Genomic DNA, 21037 nt, shown 5'->3' with positions numbered 1-21037 from the left:
AATGCTCCCATTCAGGCTGGCCAGCTTCGCAGGGAACATTACATGTGAGTGGGCTTCGAGACTCAGGTTGGTCACAGATCGTTGTAACTTTGAGCGGTGGCCATTGGACGGGCAATTACGGCCCGGAGGACACTCCGCATTGATCTTCGCGTTGTTTTTTGTTGCGGTGGAATGTCATGTACTTTGTCATTGGTGAAAAGCAAATAATATGTTGGTCCAGCACAGCGTCCTCGGGGAACAAGTCCATGTCGCGAATGGTAGAAACAACTGAGGTCCTCGAGTATTGCACTGTATTTACCAGACAGGCTAGTGTAAGGGTAATTTAAAATTGTCGACCCAACTCAAAACCAACCAGGGCAAATTTGTTGAATCTGATCATCGTATCGTGACCTTCAGGTGACACCTTGACTTTTTGGCTTGTGAAAATGGATTCGGCCAACACGAAATCTGGTCAGAAAGCCCCAGCCAGTGACTGTCAGCATGGCTCGCTGTAGGTCAATCAAGGCTCAACCTGGACGGGAGGCGGGACAGCCAATTGAGGCGATGCATGTGGGGGAGCACAGCGTCAACTGTTCCGGCTGCCCGTAGCCACTTCAACTTTCCCGGTGCTAGCCTCTGCTGGAGTCTAGACAGGGCTGCACTGAGACACAGGCCCATAATATTTTTGGGCACGGCATTCGGTTGGGGATTTGGCGAACGACCAAGGCGGAACAAAAATTGCACAGAGACCAGATGGCCTTCTGCGATGTCTGGTGTCGTCAAGTTGCATTTTTGGACGTGTCCGACGCCAGGATTTGCCGAGCCTTTGACTTACAAAGTACCCAGGTATGGAAGGTGCAGCCAGAGATGCTGCAGAGTCTGGCCGCTGAGCCATGCTCCGTCCAATTAGCCTCAACATCCCCGCCTGCTCCCCCTTGGTTACACGACACCACACCAGACCACGCCTGCATGCGCTTTTGCAACCTTCAATCCCCCGTGTCCCTTGGCTCGTCCCTTGCTTGTGCTGGTCCTGTGGCCGTTTTTGCGCTGTTTTGGTCTCAACCATTCTCGACATCCCGCAATCAATCAGAGTGCAGACGGGCCATCGATCTCGCACCGCATCCAATTGCTGGCACATGCAGCACATTACTGGCTTGATTTGACGACATCGCCCTGGCGCCGCATGTTGAACGTGCATAGGTACCAGCACTAACCACACATTGTGCCGAAGCCAAACGCACTTGATGCTTCACCAAAAAGCCTGCCCCAGTCTTTGTGCCAGAGTGGAGGCTATATCCGTCATCAGACTCTCCGCTACTTGAGAACCTGCACATGTGTGGGCACGCGAGCAACTTCCCCAGCGTTCCAGTTCAACTAGTCCTCCGAAGCCCTGTGCCCGTATCCAAAGAGGGCAATCGCAGAATCGCATGCAATAGGACAGGCAACACTTCGAGTGAGCGCCGTGGACCGCGACGAGCCCCCATTTTTATCCATTGGGGCCCTCCCTCTTGTCCCTCATCATTCCTTGTTCTCCTCCAGGCGTCCCGTTTCCTCGCTTCCCTCTCCTTCCAGAACACACTTTCTCGTGTTTTGCGGATAGTCTCTTTGGGTGTCCGTTATAACCATGAGTAAAAGCACTGGCCTCGACGCGGAAGCGTCAGACCTTCGCCAGAGACAGAGCAAGGGTCCATCCAACGTCGCAAGTCAACCACCGGCTTCAACTGTGGACAGCCAGGATACCAGAAATGGCTCTGACCACGACAAGATGAAGCCCAATTCAAAGACCTATGGACGAACACCGGATGGCACAGGTAAGCAATCAACTTGCTATTATCGAAAAGATGAAGATCGGCTTTTTTTCTCTCTCTGTCAAAGTGCCAAACTAATGTGCCATCCAACCTTGCAGTCTTCATTGTGCCCACTACCCATGACATGGTCTCGCAGCTCTTGGATCCACGACAGCCCAAGAACTTGTCTGATGCCATTGTCCTCGCTATTCTGGCATCCATGATTCTCGTCGCCTACTTCTTGCCGGATGGATGGAAACGACCCGTCTTTGCCCTCACGTTTCTGTTCTGGCGAGCCTGCTACAATATCGGAATTGGAGTCTTATTACACATTCAGTCCCGCCATCGACGTCTAATCACCTGGGCCAAACGCTGGAAACTCTTCGAAAACCCAAAAACGGGCAGAAATCCTCGGCCATGGCTGTACAACCTCCTCAAGCGTGAGCTCGAAGCAAAAATACCGGAAGATTACGAATTCGAAAAGGCACCATTGGAGTATAACACCTGGTTAGTCTTCCGGCGGGTTGTTGACTTGATCTTGATGTGTGATTTCGTGTCATATTGCCTGTTCGCTATCGTCTGTGGTCACACTCCTGAAGGGGAGAATGCGCTTGTTGGTATGGCTCGTTGGGCGCTAGGCATTGCCCTTGTTGGCTTTAATCTCTGGGTTAAACTGGATGCACACAGAGTCGTCAAAGACTTTGCGTGGTACTGGGGTGACTTTTTCTATCTCATCGATCAAGACTTGACCTTTGATGGCGTGTTTGAGATGGCACCGCACCCCATGTACTCGATCGGCTACGCTGGTTATTACGGCATCTCTATGATGGCCGCCAGCTATGAGGTCCTCTTCATCTCCATAGTCGCTCATGCCGCTCAATTCGCCTTCCTCGTGACTGTGGAGAATCCTCACATCGAAAAGACCTACAACCCTCCCTTGCCGCGAAAGAGGGACCTCTCCCGGGTTCAAAGTGATTCCACAGTGAGTCTCGACATGTCCGACCAAAGCTCCATCGACCGCCCGGTTTCTACTCCTAAGACGATTATGCAAGAGCCACCAGTCCCGGTTCACAACATGGTTGGTTTCAGCAACATGGACCTCTTCAGAGTGCCAGACTCCATGGTTGTTCTCCTGCCCATGTACGTAGCCATCCTTACTTTGGCAACCCCGACGACGCCAATCTGGCAGGCATTTTTCGTAGCTCACGCACTCCTGTGGCGCGTTTGGTACCACCTTGGACTGGGCATCATTCTTGACAGACAGTCCAAGACCAAGATGTGGACCCGACACTTCCTCAAGTATGGTGAGAGTGCAGGCGAGGCCTGGCGCCAGTGGAAGGGCCTGCATCACATCAGCATGATCATGTGTAACGCATCCTTTGCTGCCGCTTGTTACAAGATGTACTCTCTGCCAGCGGACTGGGGATATGGCCTTGTTCTGCTTAAACACGTCCTTGGTGGCGGTCTGATTGCCCTGCAACTCTGGACTGCTTTCAGCGTATACGACTCGCTTGGTGAGTTTGGCTGGTTCTGTGGTGACTTCTTCTGGGATCAAGAGGCGAAGCTCACGTACACGTCCATTTATCGATTCCTCAACAACCCCGAGAGAATCTTCGGAACGGCTGGTGCTTGGGGTGGTGCGCTTATTACCTGGAGCAGGTCCATATTCATCATGGCTCTCGTGGCACAGCTCCTGACCCTGTTCTACATTTCGTACATTGAAAGGCCACACATGCAAAAGATTTATGGCAGAAGTATGCGCGGAGAAGCCGGGCTTACCAAGTTCATCAAGCGTTCGCTCCCACCGCCTGTCAAAGGCTGGCAAGAGAGCGTGGACAAGGTTCTCGATGATACCACTCACTTTGTGGAAGACTTTATTGACACCGCTCGTCCCAAATTCGCTTCTGGCGTCAAGACCATTGTTCGAGATACGTCTGCTCTCTTCAATATCGCGCCGGCTCGCCTTACGCTTACGAAAATCCCCGCCGATGTGGCAGGCTTAGACCCGAAGCTGTATTCGCTCTCTGTGGAAGGAACACTGTCTGCTCAATCAAACATTCATGATAGGGCGACTGGCAAGGAGAGCTTCAGCGGGCGGTTCCCCAAACCTGTCAAGACCATGGTCTACGAGTATGGCTCTCCCTTGAAAGTGAAGTGGAGGGCACCCGAGAACCATAGCCAAAAGGATTGGATTGGACTGTACATGGTGACGGATAATCGCTCCAGAGAGTCTACTGAAGTGCCATCCCTCGGCCGCTGGGCTCCCACAAATGAGGGCGTCTACGATGCCTTGACCGCAGACAGCAGCATTGTGACTTCGGAGCACTTGTCTCCCAAGAGCGACGCGATGGAACCGGACATGGTAGAGGGTGAAGTTGAATTCAACGGAGACAAATTGTGGTGGACGCAAGGCGTGTTTGAGTTCCGATACCACCACAACGGAAAACACAATGCCATGGCTATCTCCGAGCCGTTTGAAATCCGCATTGCTCAATTCGCAGAGGATGACGTCGATCTTGATTCCAAGGGCATGTACGCCCAGGCAGTTGAGTCGTCCATCTTGCCGGTCGTTCAAAACTGTCTTGACAGAGACCCAGACATTGCCCCTAGCACAATCGATGAACCTTTTGGCAGCCATGTTGAGCGTGATGGCAAATATGCCAAGCGCATCGTATATGCTATTAGGGAAATGTTTGGCATTGACTTTGCACCCGCTGTGGTATTGGCTGATGGTAACGTACGGAAGCTAGCTTGGAGAATTTGTAACGCAAAGGAAGTCTTGGTAAGTTGGGCGGCCCTGGAACGTGGTTGTTGAAATGATGTCTAACAAGTCTTGATCAGGCGCCGTATAGCATGTCTCACTCAAAGGGTACTACGACGCCAGCAGCCCAAGAATTCGACAACACCAAGGCTTAGGGAGGCATTTCAAGAAAGAGAGGGAATTAAATTGGCTTGAATGGAAACGAAAATGGGATAAAATACAAGGGCCCGGTTATGTGCGGAAAATAAAAACAAGCGAAAAGAGAAGACAATACAATGGAAACATGGCCAGAAATGTGGCCTTGGTGTCAGTGGCGTTGTGGAATTTCGATGATTATGGAGCGGCAAAGCAATGTCAAGAAAACCAGGCAGGCAGAGCGAGTGATTAGATTATGCGAGATACCATTTGTTGTAGTCCGTGGAAAGACGTAAATGGGATGTCTAAATGTGACGGTGTGAAGTGTATTTGTCAAATTGTACCTACCTCGGTAGGTACCTAGGTAGTTGGCAATCAAATGTCCAAATTGTAGATGTCCCGCCCAGTAGATTGGATGTTCCCACCTTGAAATCCCGTGTTCTGCCTGCACAAACACGGGAGCAGCTAACATGGACAAAAAGCTTCAGATGCTAGTTTCATCTTGGCTAACCAGACCACGCCTTATTCACGGCTAGTACGCAATGCCACCCGCTTCGCAAAGGCACACATCCCAGGGTATCAATTGACCCTCAAGAACGGAGGAGAAACGTGGGGGAGGCGGACGGCTGTGGCTCCAAATCCCGGCTGGGGAAAGCAAAAAAAGGTTCAAGGTTCCATTTACCCGCATCATCGAAAGCTTGATCTGGCCTTTGGTGGAGGTGGCGCTTACGGTGGGGGCAAAATAATGAAGCCAGCATAAACATCATCCTGGGGAGGTCAAGAACAGCTCGAGTTCATTCCACGATAATTAGAGTGTAGACGCCAAGGACCGGCAAACAAGCCGGATGAAAAGCCGGCTGTGATTGCCCTCACCTAGTACAGCATCACCAGAACCTTTTCATTCCCCTGGTCATCAAAACCTCACAGGGTCCATAATAGGCCCGGCAATTCATATTACCACGTTACCCACAGCGGTCGCGGAACAATCCCCCCCATATAGAAAGAATCCTGCAGCATAGTAAGCCGTCCCTATCGCCAAGCGAGTTCAAACCATGGATATCCTTCAGACCATTGGCAAAAAGTCCCGCCACGCTACCATTGACGGAACAATTCTCAGCCTAGCTTACGCCTATTTCTGCAGGACAACCCGAATCGTGTCCTGACGATCTTTGAATGTCGCAACGTGGGGGGACGCCTTTATTGTCTCACAGCCCATGCCAATGAATGTCAGTGGTACCACAAACCTAGAATACGTCAGTCACCGAGCCCTTCCCTTTATAAACCAGACCCCCCCGTCAAACGATGTCGTTCAAATTTCAAGCACTCTAAACATTGAATGCCCACCATGCGCAACACCGCCGTCGCCTCGTCGCTGCTCGTCACGGCAGCTCACGCCGCCAATATGCTGTACGTGTCTTCGTACAGCGGCAAAGTCACGACGCTGGACGTGTCGAACGCTTGCGGCCCGGGGTGTACCGCCTCGGGCAGCGTTCCTGTGCTCAAGACGATTTCGTGGACGGACGGATGTAAGGGCAGTCCGTCGTGGCTGACTCTCGATTCTGCCGAGTCGACGCTGTTTTGTATCGATGAGGGCTTGACCTCTAGCAAGGGCTCGATCTCGTCCTTCAAGACGAATCCTGATGGGTCGTTGAGCATGCTTAAAAAGGTGAGTTCGCTGAGTGGTCCTGTTAGTGGTGCTTTGTATGGTGGTGGGAGAGGTTTGGCCGTGGCTCACTAGTAAGTTTTGCTCTTGAAACACGTCAATTGCTGTTCAAAGGCGTTTGGTGTAGCTGACGTGAAGGAAAAGTGATGCCGGCGCCTTTACGGCCTGGGACGTCTTCAACCCCTCGAAATTGAAGCTCGTTCAAACGGAGAAATATCGCATGAACGGTCCTGGCCCCGATCCAGACAGACAGGACGCTCCTCACCCTCACCAAACTGTTCTCGATCCCACGGGCAAGTTCATCGTTGTGCCTGACCTAGGCGCCGATAAGGTGTACGTCTACGCCGTCGGCAGCAATGATCTCAAAGTGAAGGCCTTGACTCCCATTTCCGTCAAGCCTGGCAGCGGTCCTCGCCACCTCGCCTTTGCTGTTCGCGACGGCAAGACCTTCATGTACTTGGTTACAGAGCTGGCGAGCACCATCATCGGCTACGAGGTTACCTACCCTGCTGGCTCCATCAAGTTCAAGGAACTGTTCAACATTGGTTCCCACGGTGCGGGAAAACCTGTTTCCAAAACGGCATACGCATCTGAAGTGGTTGTCTCTGTAAGTGCAATACTCGACTGCCCACACCACCTCCAACCCCTGCCATCATTTATGCAAGGAGTGAACGAAAAGAAGAGGAAGATTGCTAATTTAATGCCCGTCACATTTAGCCTGATGCCAAGTACCTTATTGTTTCGTCTCGCGGCGACAACACCTTCACCATCCCCAACTTTGACCCCAAGAATAGCACCAAGATTATCTCTGACCCGCTCATCAACTTCTCCATTGACGCCAAGTCTGGAAGCCTCACGCCTATTCAGGAGGCCCCGTGTGGTGGGCGCTATCCTCGCCAGTTTTCTATGAACAAGGCTGGTACTTTGGTGGCGGTTGGAGAGCAGAAAGACGCCAGGGTTGTTCTCATCAAGAGGGATCCTGCGAGTGGCAAATTGGGTGATTTTGCGGGTTATGCAAATGTTGCGGGGGAAATTACTTCAGTCATTTTCAACGAGTAGATTGTTGTCTTTGACTAGAGCATGTATATACTGTACCTACGATATAGACATTCGCGAGTTGAACATATCTGCTGTGCCCTTTGAATATTGTGTGTCAGCTGGTAATACAACTTGGATGCATTTAGCCTGCCGCCGGGATTTGAGTATTTGACCTATTTTTATTAGTTTCATGACTTCTTACTATGTGCGATTTCAACTTCTCCAACGGTAATATGTGTTCCCGCAGGAGCAATAACGTTTGTTTCATCTAGGCATAACACCCATCGCATATACCGTATATGCCAGATTGAAGGCAGTTATTTCATGCAACCCTCCCTGAGATTCAGCTCGGGGAAATAAAGCCACCGCATAATGGTTATTTGACACTATGGTGAGAAGCTTTTTGCCTGATCTCCTAGTTTTTCCCCGAGGCGGCAGATCAGGATTGTGGGGGAAGGATTGGCTTGGGGATCATCCGTTCGGCCGGTGCCGTTACGGTGCGGGGGCCAATGTTGAGGATAAATTGGAAGAATTGTTGCATGTTGTTAACATAGACCTGGAAGATCAAAAAAGGGACTGTGATATGAAGGCACCTTGTAGTAGAACTTGAAATAGGGTGTAGTGCCAATAGACTGGACCGGTGGTGCGGGATTCGGGCTGGCGGTAGCGGGGACAGAGTCTATAATTCTTCATCCAACCACTTATCAATCGAAGAAATGATCGGATTTCAACTTGAAACATCTGGAATTTCCGGCTCCGAGGTAAATCGGCACCCACTTGCGGCTTGGCTTGAAATTGATGGCTTTGCAGGCGTCTGGACCTGCCCGCCAAGTGCCAAGTCGATGTCGACAGCTCTGAGAGCAAGTAGATACAGCCTGTCTCAGTTCAGCCCACTCGCAGTATCACATTGGCAAAAGATTGAACCGTGATCAGCGGCAAAAAGATCGCGGTGCCGTGAGGTTGCTCGGTGTAAATGGGTGCTAGGAATTTAGGATAAATGCTTAGCGTAACTGGCTGCAACAGACGTTGGGGTCGGTGTGAGGAGAAGCTACTTCCAGGGGTCAACTCTGCACAGTCACACGGCACCAACACTTAGCAACAAAATCAAGGACGACAAAGCCAAGACAAGGCAGTCCTGGGACTTCCGACGGAGACGCTAATGGTCGATGTGATAATAGGGGATGGTGAGCTAATTTCGGGCATATGCCGGGTTGGACAAATAAATACTCTGCCAAATTAATCGAACATCTGTCAGACAATCAAAAGAAATGACGACCACGATGACGTGCATGAATAGACACTCACTTGTTCAGGCGATCTGGCTTTGGTCATGTTGCATAAGGTTGAACCCTAGAGAAGCCAAGCAAACATTGACGGTGAGAACGTCCGGCGTAAAGAATTGACGTTTGACCGTCTGATATTCTCGCCCCATAATTGTCCAAGCGCCTGGTTGACTGTCCGAGCTCCAGAATCAAGCCTTTGCCGAGAAATTGACAGGATACGGGCACTCGGTAGGCGATTGACTCGTATTTTTGGGTTTAGTTCAGAATGGGGTTGCCGAGGTGCAGATCAAATCTAGCTCTTGGAATGAGATGCCTTTGCCACGTAACTGAATCACAGGTTGCCCTTGAACTAGCACACGTTATCGCCACAACATAGTTATTGCTTTGCCTCCTGACCGTGGGTATACACGGGATCTTCCCATAATGAATGATAATGGGAAGGATATAATCCATTAATGGCGCGTACCGAATTTGTTTGGAGGAAACGGAGATAAACGTACGTAGTTTGGTCAGATGGTTTAGGGCTGATAATAGATCCCGACTCCGATGATCGAATGTACCGATTCCAAAAGCCGAGCGGGTGGTATACCATGCTTGAGAATGTGACAATGCTAGGTCAGATATTAGTACCTTGGATCTATCTGCTGTATAGATGTTGGAACATAGCAACGGGATAGGCGTATATTCAACAAACAATGTGGTAGGCGATCGACAATGAAGGATTCACAGCTCGTGGAGATGGTATCTTTCCGATAAAGACGCTTCAAGCCTCCTTTCTCCCGTCTAAGTGTCAAGAGAGTCTGGGAGATACCCACCGAGAGATTTCATGATTCGAGTAGTCAACTCCGAGTTCAAGTCGGTCATGGAGACTCCATGCCTGTTGGAGATTGACATTCAATGCTTCCGCAGGTGTGTTAATAACACGCTGGTGTTCGTGATTCCAGTCTCCCCTGAGTTGATGGTAAATGCGGGTATCATTCTGGAAGTCGGTAAGATTCAAGCCAGTAACGATGGGTTCCGAGGCTCTGATACGGCCGTGACGATGGTTTCGGGTTGGGGTTGTGATCGATGGGTCCATGATGCTCGACCTGGTTCAAGGTCAGTGTCGTGCCTGCCTTGCTGAGCTTGTTCCCAACTAGGGCAGCCCCCTGCTGGGTCGTTCCTTCCAGACGCCACTTTCCCACACCTTTGCATCTTGGGCGCTCCAAGACAGCTTCGCTAAGCGTCAACGACGTGAAGATGTTCCTCACGGTTCCACTCCATCTCACGACTTCGCATGCGCACCCTTTCCGCATGCCACACAGTACCACTTGTGTCACACGCGATGCCAGGCTCGGCCAGGCTGGGCTGCGGTAGGTAGCATTCATCATGGGTAAGTGGCAGTTGGCGGCCCTGCGTATCCTGGACATGTTTTGACATAGCGCGGAGTGCAGCCTGTTCCCTGCTCTCAACCAGGAGTACTTCGTGCTTTTCCAAACGACAGCACCAACCACACCTTCAGCTCAGCACCAACGCCGGCCAGAAGAGACCAGACTGGAACCAGTGGCAGAAATGGTTAGCAGCCAGCCAGACCCCCTCGTACTCGGAGCAAACAATAGCGTGCGAGATGTGGCTCTTTCAGTGAAAGCCTCTGGCGTGGAGATTTCCAATCCCCACACATCCCTGGTTGACTGGCACGGACTGTAACCCCATAAAACCACATGGCCTTGTCTATCTCTCCAAGTCTTGATCCGGCCAAGAGCGACATCCAACAGAGCTTCACCTCACTTTGCCAGTCAATACAAAATCGTCAGAAGCCTTCAAGCCATCCCGTCCCGATACTGAATCCCGTCCGGGCTTCAGACCTTGAACGTCTCTTACTCCGTTTCTAGCCTCTCCGGCTGTCGCTCATTGTCTCTACAGATCCGCGCCCCGTCGCAACCGTTCGTCAAACCGTCCTTAAAAGAGGCAACGGTCTGAGAGGACCCTACCATAAAACTTGCTCTGCATTCTGAGTCCAAGGTCAACCTAGACTGGATCCCTCGAGGCTCCATTGCTCACTGCTCGCGTTAGCTTTGAACCGAGGACTCGTCAGCCGAGCCAGCCAGATCAGTGTTCTGACTGACTCCAGCTGGCGGATAAGTGTCTTTGCTTGTTTGCTGCGAATGGGTCGTCGGCAATTACATCGATATCCCAGCGTTGTCGACATGAAACTGCTGCCCGTTTAAGAGTATCGCGTTTCCAGTTGTATTGGTTGTTGATCCCGTGCTCTTGGCGCATCGGCAAGCTGAGCACCGACATATGTCAACTGCCAATATCAGGGACTGCTACTTGACTCGGTTAATCCCACTTTGGCCGTTTCTATAGCCCCCCAAACTCTGTCAGCATCAGTCTCTTGCCTCATCAACGCACCTTCTTCTCAAGACTGCTCCTGTATGCTCAGTCTTGTTTTGACATTTCCCTTCAAAATACCATCCTTGCCTTTCGATACCGCGTGTCTTATAGCTGCCCGTACGTGGTGGTATGGTTGCTGCGATGAAATCCCCTTCTGATTTCAAGGCAAAGAGAACCATGAGTACTGGCCGAGACGTAAAGACCAATAACCACCCCACGGTGAGGTCCCGTCTTCTGTCTCAGTCGTCAGACACTGCGCCAGCGACCTCGCTCCACCTAGGGAGTGATGATGGACTATTGTCATCGCTTAAGCGAAAAATAAGCGATTCTGCCGTTGACTACCCTCGACGCAGAGCTACAATTGCTGTGAGTCGACAGTTTCTTTGCAAAGATTGGAGAGGCTAAACTGACGTGAACCTTTAATATAGTGCGAGGTCTGTCGCTCCAGAAAATCGCGGTGTGATGGGAATAAGCCAAAATGCAAACTATGCGCCGAATTAGGTGCTGAGTGCGTTTATAGGGAGCCAGGGGTCAAGTTAGATGCTGGTGATAAATTGATTCTAGAGCATCTGAATCGGATCGAAAACTTATTGCAGATCAACTTCGCCGCGAATCAATCCAATGGCTTGCATGCATCACAAGATTCTCCGTCGTTGAGCAACGGTACCGCCCTCAGCGGCGATCATGCGCTTATTTCTGGCTCGTCGAATATCATCTCGATTATTCCCAATGGAGGCTTGGGTACATGGGGCAGTGTCCCTGTCGGCACAAACATCTCTACAATGCCCAAATGTCACACGAATGCAACTATGCACCTACTGCAATGGCCACTGATCCGTGACCTTGTCTCCAGACCTTACGACCCGCAAATTCTCCTACAACTAGAGATGGCTCGAGAGCCTCTACACACATTAACAAAGACACCCTGCGTCGACCTCTCGAATACACAGGCATATATCCAAGCCTACTTTGACAGAGTCAATGTATGGTATGCTTGCGTCAATCCATACACATGGCGAAGTCAATATCGAACGGCGTTGTCGAACGGGTTTCGAGAGGGCCCCGAGAGCTGCATTGTGCTCCTGGTTCTAGCACTGGGTGAAGCAAGCTTACGAGGAAGCATATCGCGCATTGTGCCGCACGAGGAACCCCCAGGTTTGCAGTACTTTACTGCCGCCTGGTCGCTGCTCCCAGGTATGATCACAACCAACAATGTTCTTGCGGCACAGTGCCATTTGCTTGCCGCTGCATATCTCTTTTACCTCGTTCGGCCTCTTGAGGCGTGGAACTTGCTCTGCACAACGAGCACCAAACTGCAGCTCCTCCTGATGGCTCCCAACAGGATTCCACAGCAGCAGAGAGAATTGGTAGAGAGGATATACTGGAATGCGCTTTTATTTGAGAGTGATCTGCTCGCAGAGTTGGATCTGCCGCATTCTGGTGTAGTGCAATTTGAGGAAAACGTTGGACTACCAGGCGGCTTCGAAGGTGAAGATCAAGATCAAGAGCAGGTTGGCCGTGATGAACTGTGGTACTTCCTGGCTGAAATTGCACTCCGAAGACTTCTCAACAGAGTGAGCCAGCTCATCTACTCGAAGGACTCCATGGCGTCAACGACAAGTCTGGAGCCAGTTGTCGCTGAGCTCGACTACCAGCTAAACCAGTGGTATGAGAGCTTACCACTCCCATTACAGTTTCCCTTCTCGCGGACAATGTTGCACGACCCAATACAGGCGGTTTTGCGGTTGCGCTTCTATGCTTGTAAGACTATAATATACCGGCCGTATATCTTGGCCGTACTGGACAACGAGCAGGCAGTCCTAGACCCAGCCGTTAGGGAGTGTTGCCACAAGTGCCTGGAGGCATCGGTGCGGCAGTTGGAACATATTATGGAACAGTATGTTATCATCCCCACGGTTTTCGTTGTGCTATTTGTTATTTAATGCGTGCTAATATCAAATTCGCAGTCATGCGGGGCACATGCCATATATCTGGCAAGGCGCGTTGTCCATGATGTCTCAAACACTTCTATTAATGGGAGCGTCAATGTCGCCTTCTTTGCTCGGCATACTCCTTACCATTGTGCCTCACCAGCAGGCGTTGGATGAGCTCATCAGCGAGGTTGTTATGGAGGTGCAACACTACTCATCTCTGGCACCAAGTTTAAGCCTGGCGGCCGAGATCATCAAGGAAGCCGAGGTACGACGACAGGCATTTCTTAGTGGATGATCCATGCCCATCTGCAAACAGAATTGGCCGGAATTTAGCTGTCAACATGCTGCAGTTTGAGTCTGTCGGCTATGGATCACTCAGGCGGCGCTGGGTTGTGGCTTTATCGTCAGACGAGTGACGAATGTCTGTATTGAGCATACTTCGATTGTATACTCTCATCGACTATACACCAGGGTAGGCGTGTGGCTGCGTTGCCTACTGATTGGGACCAAACAAAACACAGTTTGACACCTGTAGATCTTGTAACTGGGTGGGTGGAGCAAATCGAGTTGCCGAAAAGAGCACCTCTAGTCCGTGTATAACATACGATGATATAACAAACAGCGGAGTTCTCCGCCAATTTGGTTTAAGTCGGACGTAAAGCATTACAAAAGGAAGGCAAGGGTACTAAGCCGAGGCAAAAGATGTCTTGAGTATGCTGGCAAGTGAGGGAGTATTGGGACAGCCACTTTGAACTAGTCACCGGCTGGAAACCTGCTCTGTCGCAAATGGTGCCGCATCATAAGCCCAGGGTGACAAAGTATGGCTTGCAGCAACTTGACTAAATGCGGGGTCTCCAGTCCCCGGGTATGTTTTCTTGCTTCCCTTCGGAACTGGACGTCCGTAACGGCTGGGGGATGTTCGCAGAGAACAAGGAAGAGTTGGAAGAAAACGGTGAGACGGCCCGAAGTGCCGCTGGCGGCCGAACCAGCCCCTTTTCAGTACAGGGCACGATAGACGTCTTCTATGAAGAACTCGAATTGATTATTTGAGTAGAAGTGAAATGGTTCACACCAAGTTGTTACAATTTAATATGCGGGCGCTTCCGATGTCGAACTTGTGCTAGCAGAATAGTCAACATGCCAGTCGTTAACAACATCAAGGATCTTTCATTATTGCGTTACTTATCCACTCCGTCGGATACTCGCCGAACAGGCAAGGCTTGGTGCTGCTGGCCTGTACCATGGTCCCGTACACGCGACCCAATAGATGTGAGGGTTCTTCGAAATAGGGGCCGCTTGGCGTCCATGTGATCGCCGCCAAGGATTATGGAGATTCCCCGTGAAGAGCCCGTCGAGAAGCGAGCAGAGAGCCCGAATAAAGATTGTAAGGGGCGTATGAATAGGGACACTATCGGTAGTTGCATTGATGGACATTGCCGACGGGATCCTCGAACGCAAGAGTGGAGTTTCATCACTGTCGGGGTCGGTGGTTTGAGGGTGATCCGAGGGCGACGCTAAGAACGGGATACTGTACTTTAGGTACAATAGAGCTGCCATGCAGTGTATTTGGCGCAAAAGTGAATGGAGGAGACTGATGGTGTTGCGGACTGTGTTGTGCACAAGCCCAAAAAAGAAAATGGTTGCCTTGTTCCACTTACCGTGAGATTGTTGAGAGAAGCTGGCAAAGAGTGCAAACTAAGGAGATCCGGGTCATGAAGCTTTGAAAGTATTAGCCACCTCCTCCATATATTAAATCAGCACTTGCAGATGAGGCCGGCATCATGTCCGCAGATGGCGGCACATGAACCCCCGCTTCTCCGCCGATTCCGAAAACATTGTGTCTGCCATTGTCGGCCGGCGTGAAGCGCAGTGCGAAGCAAATCGAAGCTCCGGGATGTATCTGGCACCGGAACAGCAAATACTCGACCGGTGCATTGGACCCACTGAAGGCCCGGGCCGCTGCCCCCACTTCACACTCAAGAACTCAGGGTCATCCGGATTCCTGGTTGATGCTGTTCCACGTGAACAGCAGTGCTGCCCTCCGGCTCACAAGCTCACAAACTCACAAGCTCAGCGAGGTCACGGAGAACAAGCCCGCCCGATGAGGAGGGGGGTGACGACCGGTGGCTCCGATGCAAATCGAGGCATGAGTATGACCTTGATTGAAAGGTGTTCCGAGTCTTTTTCTTTCGACCCCTCTCATTTTCGTGTTAAGGAATGAACAGCGCTGTGTTTGGGTTAGGTTTCACTACCAGTTTTGCCATTTTGCCAGGCCAAGACTGCCGTCCGAAGCTGTGACGTCGACCCACGTGACGGCTGAAGGTGCAGATCCAAGGGCCAACCACCGCATTTTGCGCAAGGAAAGAGCGACCAGCGACGAACGAACGAAAACCGAAAGGCGACGCCTCGTCACATTTTTCTAACCGCCGGCAAGCAGCACATTGGTGACACTGACACTGACGCTGGCGGCTAGAGCGTGAGAAATCGAATGTGCCTGGCCATTTCGCAACAAGTTCATGCCCGAAATTCAACTAGGCCTGCCTCTTCAACGTCTTCGCCATCACTTCACTTTTTGTGGGCACCAGCCGGTGTGCAGCCCGGACACAACAACGAAAGCCTCCAAAGTCCAGACGCCTTGTCAGCCTGACCACAACCACGACCACGACCACGACATCTCTAACGACCCGTCGTCCACTTGACCCATCGTCCTAGGCACACCGTCACCCCTCACGGCCATTTGGTGTTACGCACCATTGCCCATTGCTCATTTGAACATACCACTTTTCTTTCCCATGTCGGTCGACCAGTCAATCTGATCACCAGTCTTGGGTACTTGTCTGCCAGGGGTTGGAGGACCTGTGCTTGCCTTGCAGACAGTCCGAGAGGGGAGCAACAGTCGACAGAGTTCAGTGCCCATCCAAGGTTCCTGATCACGACGTGCATCCTCCACACTGGAGTATATCTAGCGTGGCTGCCCGACACTACCAACATCTAGAGCTTGCATGCGGCAGTAGTTGTTCGTGTTCTTCCTGGCTCATTATTTTTCGCATTCCTGCATTCGGCGAGGCCTTATTATGCACCGACCGCCCTGCCCAACTCCAATCAACAACGTATCCTGCAGTAGTTTTATGCAGGCAAGACAGCCCCGACTGGTTCGCTCGCTCACAGGGCTGTTTGATTACTTGCCCGCATTTCTCCTCTTGTCCCTTTCTTCCACTTAACAGTCGAGGAAGCAGAATACCTGTTACACCCTACCTTATACCACACCAGCTGGAGCTGGGGATTGGCAGACAAGCAAAGTGTGGGTTACCAAGCAGAAACTGGGGTGGTGGTGGAATTCCCAGCCCATGGTTGCCCGAAACCAACAAGGAAAACCTCTTAACGGCCCAAAACCCAATAATCCACCAGGGCTGTTTGGATAATGGGGCGGGCTTCACACCTAGGTGATTTGGATGGCGATTATATCCCCCGTCGAGAGAGACGGCGCGACGACCATATCCCCGTCTGGAGAGCTCAGCCCGACCCGTCTCCCGATTCGCTGCCCCATCCTGTCAACGACGAAGTACATAGTTCCCCGCGTAGGACGACATCTCGGAGACAACGGCACCCAAGTTCAAGGAGCTTGGAGCCAAACGAGTACTCTGTTGCCTCGCCGACGATGCCCCCGCCCCCAGCGCCAGTTCCAGTTATCGCATTATCCAGGTCAGCGACTGATGCCGCGTATCGAAGACCTGTTAACTGTCTCGCTCCGGACGACCGGTATGAAGTTCCTCTGGCGAGGCGGCATTCGGCAAGGGATATTTCTCCCGCATACGGAAAGGCAAGAGCGGGTGGAGAGTACTCGGGACATTCCTCGGCGGCCAGCGGGCTTGCGTATGGAGAAGATCTCGACGAGGAACATATAGAAGTCGTAGAAGAAGTGGAAGAGGAACCGCCCAGATATAGACACCGGCGACAACCGAGTCGGGATGAGTATATCGAGTCATCATCTGATAGGAGATACCACAGGAGACGACGAAGGCCATATCTTGAAGAAGAAAATGGGTCGCCAAGGTACTATGCTGCGAGCGACAGCGGCTCTGCAGCCCATGCATCGTCCAGGACACCAGATCGGAGCACTTCATCTCGTCGAGAGAGGGTCTATCATGTCCCAGATGTGATTGAAGACTCACGGCCGCCTATTTCGTCCAAGAGGTATGTTTGCAATCGTGGAGATCTGCCTCGCGCAAATTCTAATATATTTCGGTAGACCACTAGTGCATCGACGTCACCGGTCCGCGGAGGTGATACAACTTGATCATCCAAAAGTTCGGAGATCAAGCACTGTAAGATCGAGCCAAAGCAGGGCTGGGTCAATATCTGGCGGGCCCGCTGCTATCATAGGAAGTATATTTGGCGCACCCTTGGCGAGACAGGAGAGCCCGGAGAAACGGGCTAGAGAAGTGAGGGTGCCAAAGAAACGGTCAGTCTTTTCTCCCTGCTCCCCTTCAGCTGCAGATCTCACACCAGTTTTGGGGCGGATGAGACTAACGGCCGCCACAGAGTCGAATGCGTAATCTGCATGGGAGATATTTCAACTTCTAAAGCCTCGAAACTAAGGTGTGGACATCACATGTGTCGCTCATGCCTTGAACGCATCTTCAAGCTCTCCATTACCGATCCTCAACACATGCCTCCCCGATGCTGCACTCAAGATTACATTCCTCTGAAGCACGTCGAACGCCTATTTGACAACACATTCAAGAAGACTTGGAATCGCAAATTCGCCGAATACTCAACCAAGAACCGAATCTATTGTCCGTCTCGAAAGTGTGGAGAATGGATTAAACCAGCCAATATTCGGCGAGAAGATGGGCGCAAAGTGGGAAAGTGTAGTCGTTGCAAAACCAAGGTATGCTGCGCCTGCAATGGTCGATGGCATGGAGCCACCGAATGTCCGAACGATCAGGAGACGGCGGCTATTCTTGCACAAGCACAGGCAGAAGGGTGGAAGCGATGCTATAAGTGCAAAGCCTTGGTAGAACTGGAGGAGGGTTGTAACCACATGACTTGGTAAGTCATATTATTGCTATCAATTTTGTTTTGGGGACGAGGCGAAATGTTACTGACACGGTAAAGTCGCTGTGGCGCTGAATTTTGCATGATTTGCGGCGTAAAATGGAAGAATTGCGACTGTCCCTGGTTCAACAACGACGACGACGTTCGTCGCGCCGATATTCTAGACGACATGAACATTCCAGTTCCTCACATCAGAGGTGATCTTGGGGACATCTTTCATGGCGACGGCCCGCCTGCGCCGATAGAATTACGAGGGTTTACGGGACCTCATCATCCTACAATGATTCCAGTTCGTCGACGACCAAGGACGTATCAGGAGGAAATGCACATGAGACGAGTACAGGAATCTCAAGATGCGACCATTGCTCGCCATCTACAGTACATTAATGATTACGATGACACGCATAATCACAATATAATGGGTGGGTTGGGAGACATCCACGGCATTGGAAACGCTGGGGGACATTTTATGAACGAGAATTTCAGCCGTGCCGGACGATTTGGTCCCCAACCACGGGTTGCAGCAATGCACGACAGAGCCGAGTACGGCGATAACCGGCGCTCGCGAGCGCGTGTGGAAACGTCTCAAGAACGACGACTAGCAGATCGTCTGTCAGAGACTCGGTCTGGTTTAGGATCCCCTCCAGCGGCAGGACCCATATACCCAGTAGGAATGAACGTGCCTCCTCTGCCGGTACCAGCAATGGTCCCTCCCCATCTGCAACGTGCCCTGCGACATCACACGAAGGACGCAGAAACGTACAACATATCGCCCTACACACCGCGCTCGGAGAGAGTTGTGGGGGCTCGGATGTCGAGGGAGTATGACGATGAGGCGGAGGTTCACTCACCCCTACGGGGTAGCCGGCGTAGAGCCAGGGGAGATCGGCCAAAATCGAGTGATTTGGCGGGGTTGAACGGCACAGGAAGAGGGATGAATCGGGTTTCTCAGTGGAGGACGTTTGTTGAGCCTGGTATTCCGGATGGGGAGTCTACGGTCGGGCATGCTTAAGATTTTGCTCTCACGAGTTTATGATGTATGTTGTAGCGTTTTATGTGATATCCTTATTACCGAATGTATAATGTCTCCGTTAGACTATATGTTTGTCCAACAAGAGGCGTAAAACCATGCCCCAAGGATACTATCTACATAAAGCTAGAAGTAGGGTCTACATGTATTTCTTTATAAAGTTAACGTAGTTCGCAACCCTAGTATGAACAGAAGGACCATCAGGCCGAGCACAACCCGCACCCCATGAAACAATCCCAATAAGAACGCCCGTAGCCGCGTCAACAACAGGGCCGCCACTGTCACCGTAACAAGCACTCTTCCCTCCTTCCTTCAAGCCCGTGCAAATCATATTATCCGTGACGTTGGAGTCTACACGTCCTGTGTACAAGTCACTGCACGTCTGGCGGTCTATTACCGGAATCGACACCTTGTGTAATGTCTTGGGAGTTTCTTCTTCGTCTTCTCCGAACACTCCCCGGGATTAGACAATCAGTCATTGGAAGGGACGTCACTGGTCACAGAGTACTTACCAACCGGCAATAGTGGCCATGGAGTTACCATCAGGATCGGTCCCCTGCTCTGGCAGCTTCGCGTAGCGAATTGTTGAGCTTTCTTCGATGGGGATTGTCAATTTCCAAATGGCAAGGTCGGGATCATCTTACGCGTCGTACTTGGGGTGAATGATGTAGGATGAAACTTTGGATACAGTACCGCCCGACGCATACAACTAATGGTACTCCGTTAATGACACCCCGTTTTGGTTACACTCTTTCTCGCCGAGGTCATGTTTTAGTACGTACCAGTGATCCTGCTCGAACTGAGGTATTGTAAGCGCTGTCATCGGTGCAATGAGCTGCGGTAAGGACAGTATTGGCGTTTAGTAAGGTGCCGCCGCATAAGAACCAGTCAGGCTGTGCGAGGGCAACGATGTATGGGAACTCGCCCTCTTTTGCTGGATCTCCGCCGACGATGTTGGGTATTATGGCTGGGGTGGCTGTGGTGGTTTGGGGTATTAATGTCGCGAGGGAGACATAGAGGGTGGCTTTTAAAGTCATTTTCGAGGACTTTGGAGTAGAAGGAACTTGTAGGTTTGGCAGAGGATGAATTGTTTGATGGAACAGTCAGGGAAGTTTTGTGTTTCCATGTCAAGGATGCTCTCATCTTCCAAGAGTAGATTAAATACACTACCTCCTCTTTTATCGTCGTCTTCTGATTTACGCATGACACTATGAGATGCCTATTTGGGCGAAGGTCTGTTGGATATGGTGATTTCAACTAACAGTTCTGGTGTTCCTTTTGATCCTTCTATTTCTCCTTGTCCTCTTCCTGCTCCGTGCATACGGGCAAAGCAATCAGGGTATGTAATGGTTATAGTAACGGCTATTTTATTACACTAAATTTGTGGTCGTGCTTCTGGCTATTCGGTGTTTGGAAGGACGCGAGAGAAGACAGGATTTCCTTGGCGAAATGGAAAGGAGGAAAGAGTCGTCGCTTGAGATACTCATGAATGTGTGATGTTTTCCTAGTAACTCATCAAACAAAGTACCAACGGAACAGAAATTTACGTTGGTCCCAATACTCGAGTATCTACCTAGGTATGTAGGTGTGCTGTCATGAAATGACTCGACTTATTCTCCTTCCACCATGTCTGAAAGACAGCTTGGTATCTAAAAATACGGGCCATACCATCAACTCCATTCGACAAACCTCCAATCCAGATGCCAACCTCGGGTGCAGCGGAATCGGCTGCCTCTCGTAAAAGGTGGCGTGCCAAAGAGAAGGAACTCCGGAGAGCGCACTTGCCAAATCCATGGATTCCACGCCATGCCGGAGTCCTGCTTCTTCCCGGCTGGTTCCACATCGACAGACCAGACCAGACCCCTTGGCTGTCAGCAGGGAAGAACTGCTGTCTGCACCTTCTGCATCGACATCCACATCTGGCATCTGCATCCACAATTTTGCTGGCGTCTGGTTCAATGTCGCACATGTCATCAGTCCCACCATCTCAACCCCG

General features: G+C 51.2%; 5 protein-coding genes across 5 annotated transcripts; all 5 read left to right on the top strand.

Moving 5' to 3' along the window:
- Positions 1-1603: 1603 nt before the first annotated feature.
- VFPPC_05184 (phosphatidylethanolamine N-methyltransferase) lies at positions 1604-4682 on the top strand (the record flags this gene model as incomplete). Its single annotated transcript, XM_018284418.1, has 3 exons — positions 1604-1790; positions 1886-4548; positions 4608-4682. The coding sequence occupies 3 exons, from the start codon at positions 1604-1606 to the stop codon at positions 4680-4682; spliced, it is 2925 nt and encodes a 974-aa protein (XP_018145899.1).
- Positions 4683-6007: 1325 nt separating this feature from the next.
- On the top strand, positions 6008-7384 carry VFPPC_05183 (3-carboxymuconate cyclase; the record flags this gene model as incomplete). The annotated part of the gene is made up of 3 exons (XM_018284417.1): positions 6008-6399; positions 6470-6932; positions 7043-7384. 3 exons carry the CDS (start codon positions 6008-6010, stop codon positions 7382-7384), a joined length of 1197 nt encoding a protein of 398 aa, XP_018145898.1.
- A 3812-nt stretch (positions 7385-11196) lies between these two features.
- Positions 11197-14003, top strand: VFPPC_05182 (C6 zinc finger domain-containing protein; the record flags this gene model as incomplete). Its single annotated transcript, XM_018284416.1, has 4 exons — positions 11197-11385; positions 11448-12916; positions 12987-13218; positions 13812-14003. 4 exons carry the CDS (start codon positions 11197-11199, stop codon positions 14001-14003), a joined length of 2082 nt encoding a protein of 693 aa, XP_018145897.1.
- A 751-nt stretch (positions 14004-14754) lies between these two features.
- VFPPC_15912 (hypothetical protein) lies at positions 14755-15174 on the top strand (the record flags this gene model as incomplete). The annotated part of the gene is made up of 1 exon (XM_018293665.1): positions 14755-15174. One exon carries the CDS (start codon positions 14755-14757, stop codon positions 15172-15174), a length of 420 nt encoding a protein of 139 aa, XP_018145896.1.
- Positions 15175-16374: 1200 nt separating this feature from the next.
- VFPPC_15911 (serine esterase family protein) lies at positions 16375-19023 on the top strand (the record flags this gene model as incomplete). Its single annotated transcript, XM_018293664.1, has 4 exons — positions 16375-17147; positions 17203-17415; positions 17496-18005; positions 18072-19023. The coding sequence occupies 4 exons, from the start codon at positions 16375-16377 to the stop codon at positions 19021-19023; spliced, it is 2448 nt and encodes an 815-aa protein (XP_018145895.1).
- Positions 19024-21037: the final 2014 nt, after the last annotated feature.

This window comes from Pochonia chlamydosporia, chromosome 3, assembly GCF_001653235.2.
Source record: "Pochonia chlamydosporia 170 chromosome 3, whole genome shotgun sequence".
Lineage (NCBI taxonomy): Eukaryota > Fungi > Ascomycota > Sordariomycetes > Hypocreales > Clavicipitaceae > Pochonia > Pochonia chlamydosporia.
Note: the sequence above shows the minus strand (reverse complement) of the source record. Positions and strands in the feature narration are given on the sequence as shown.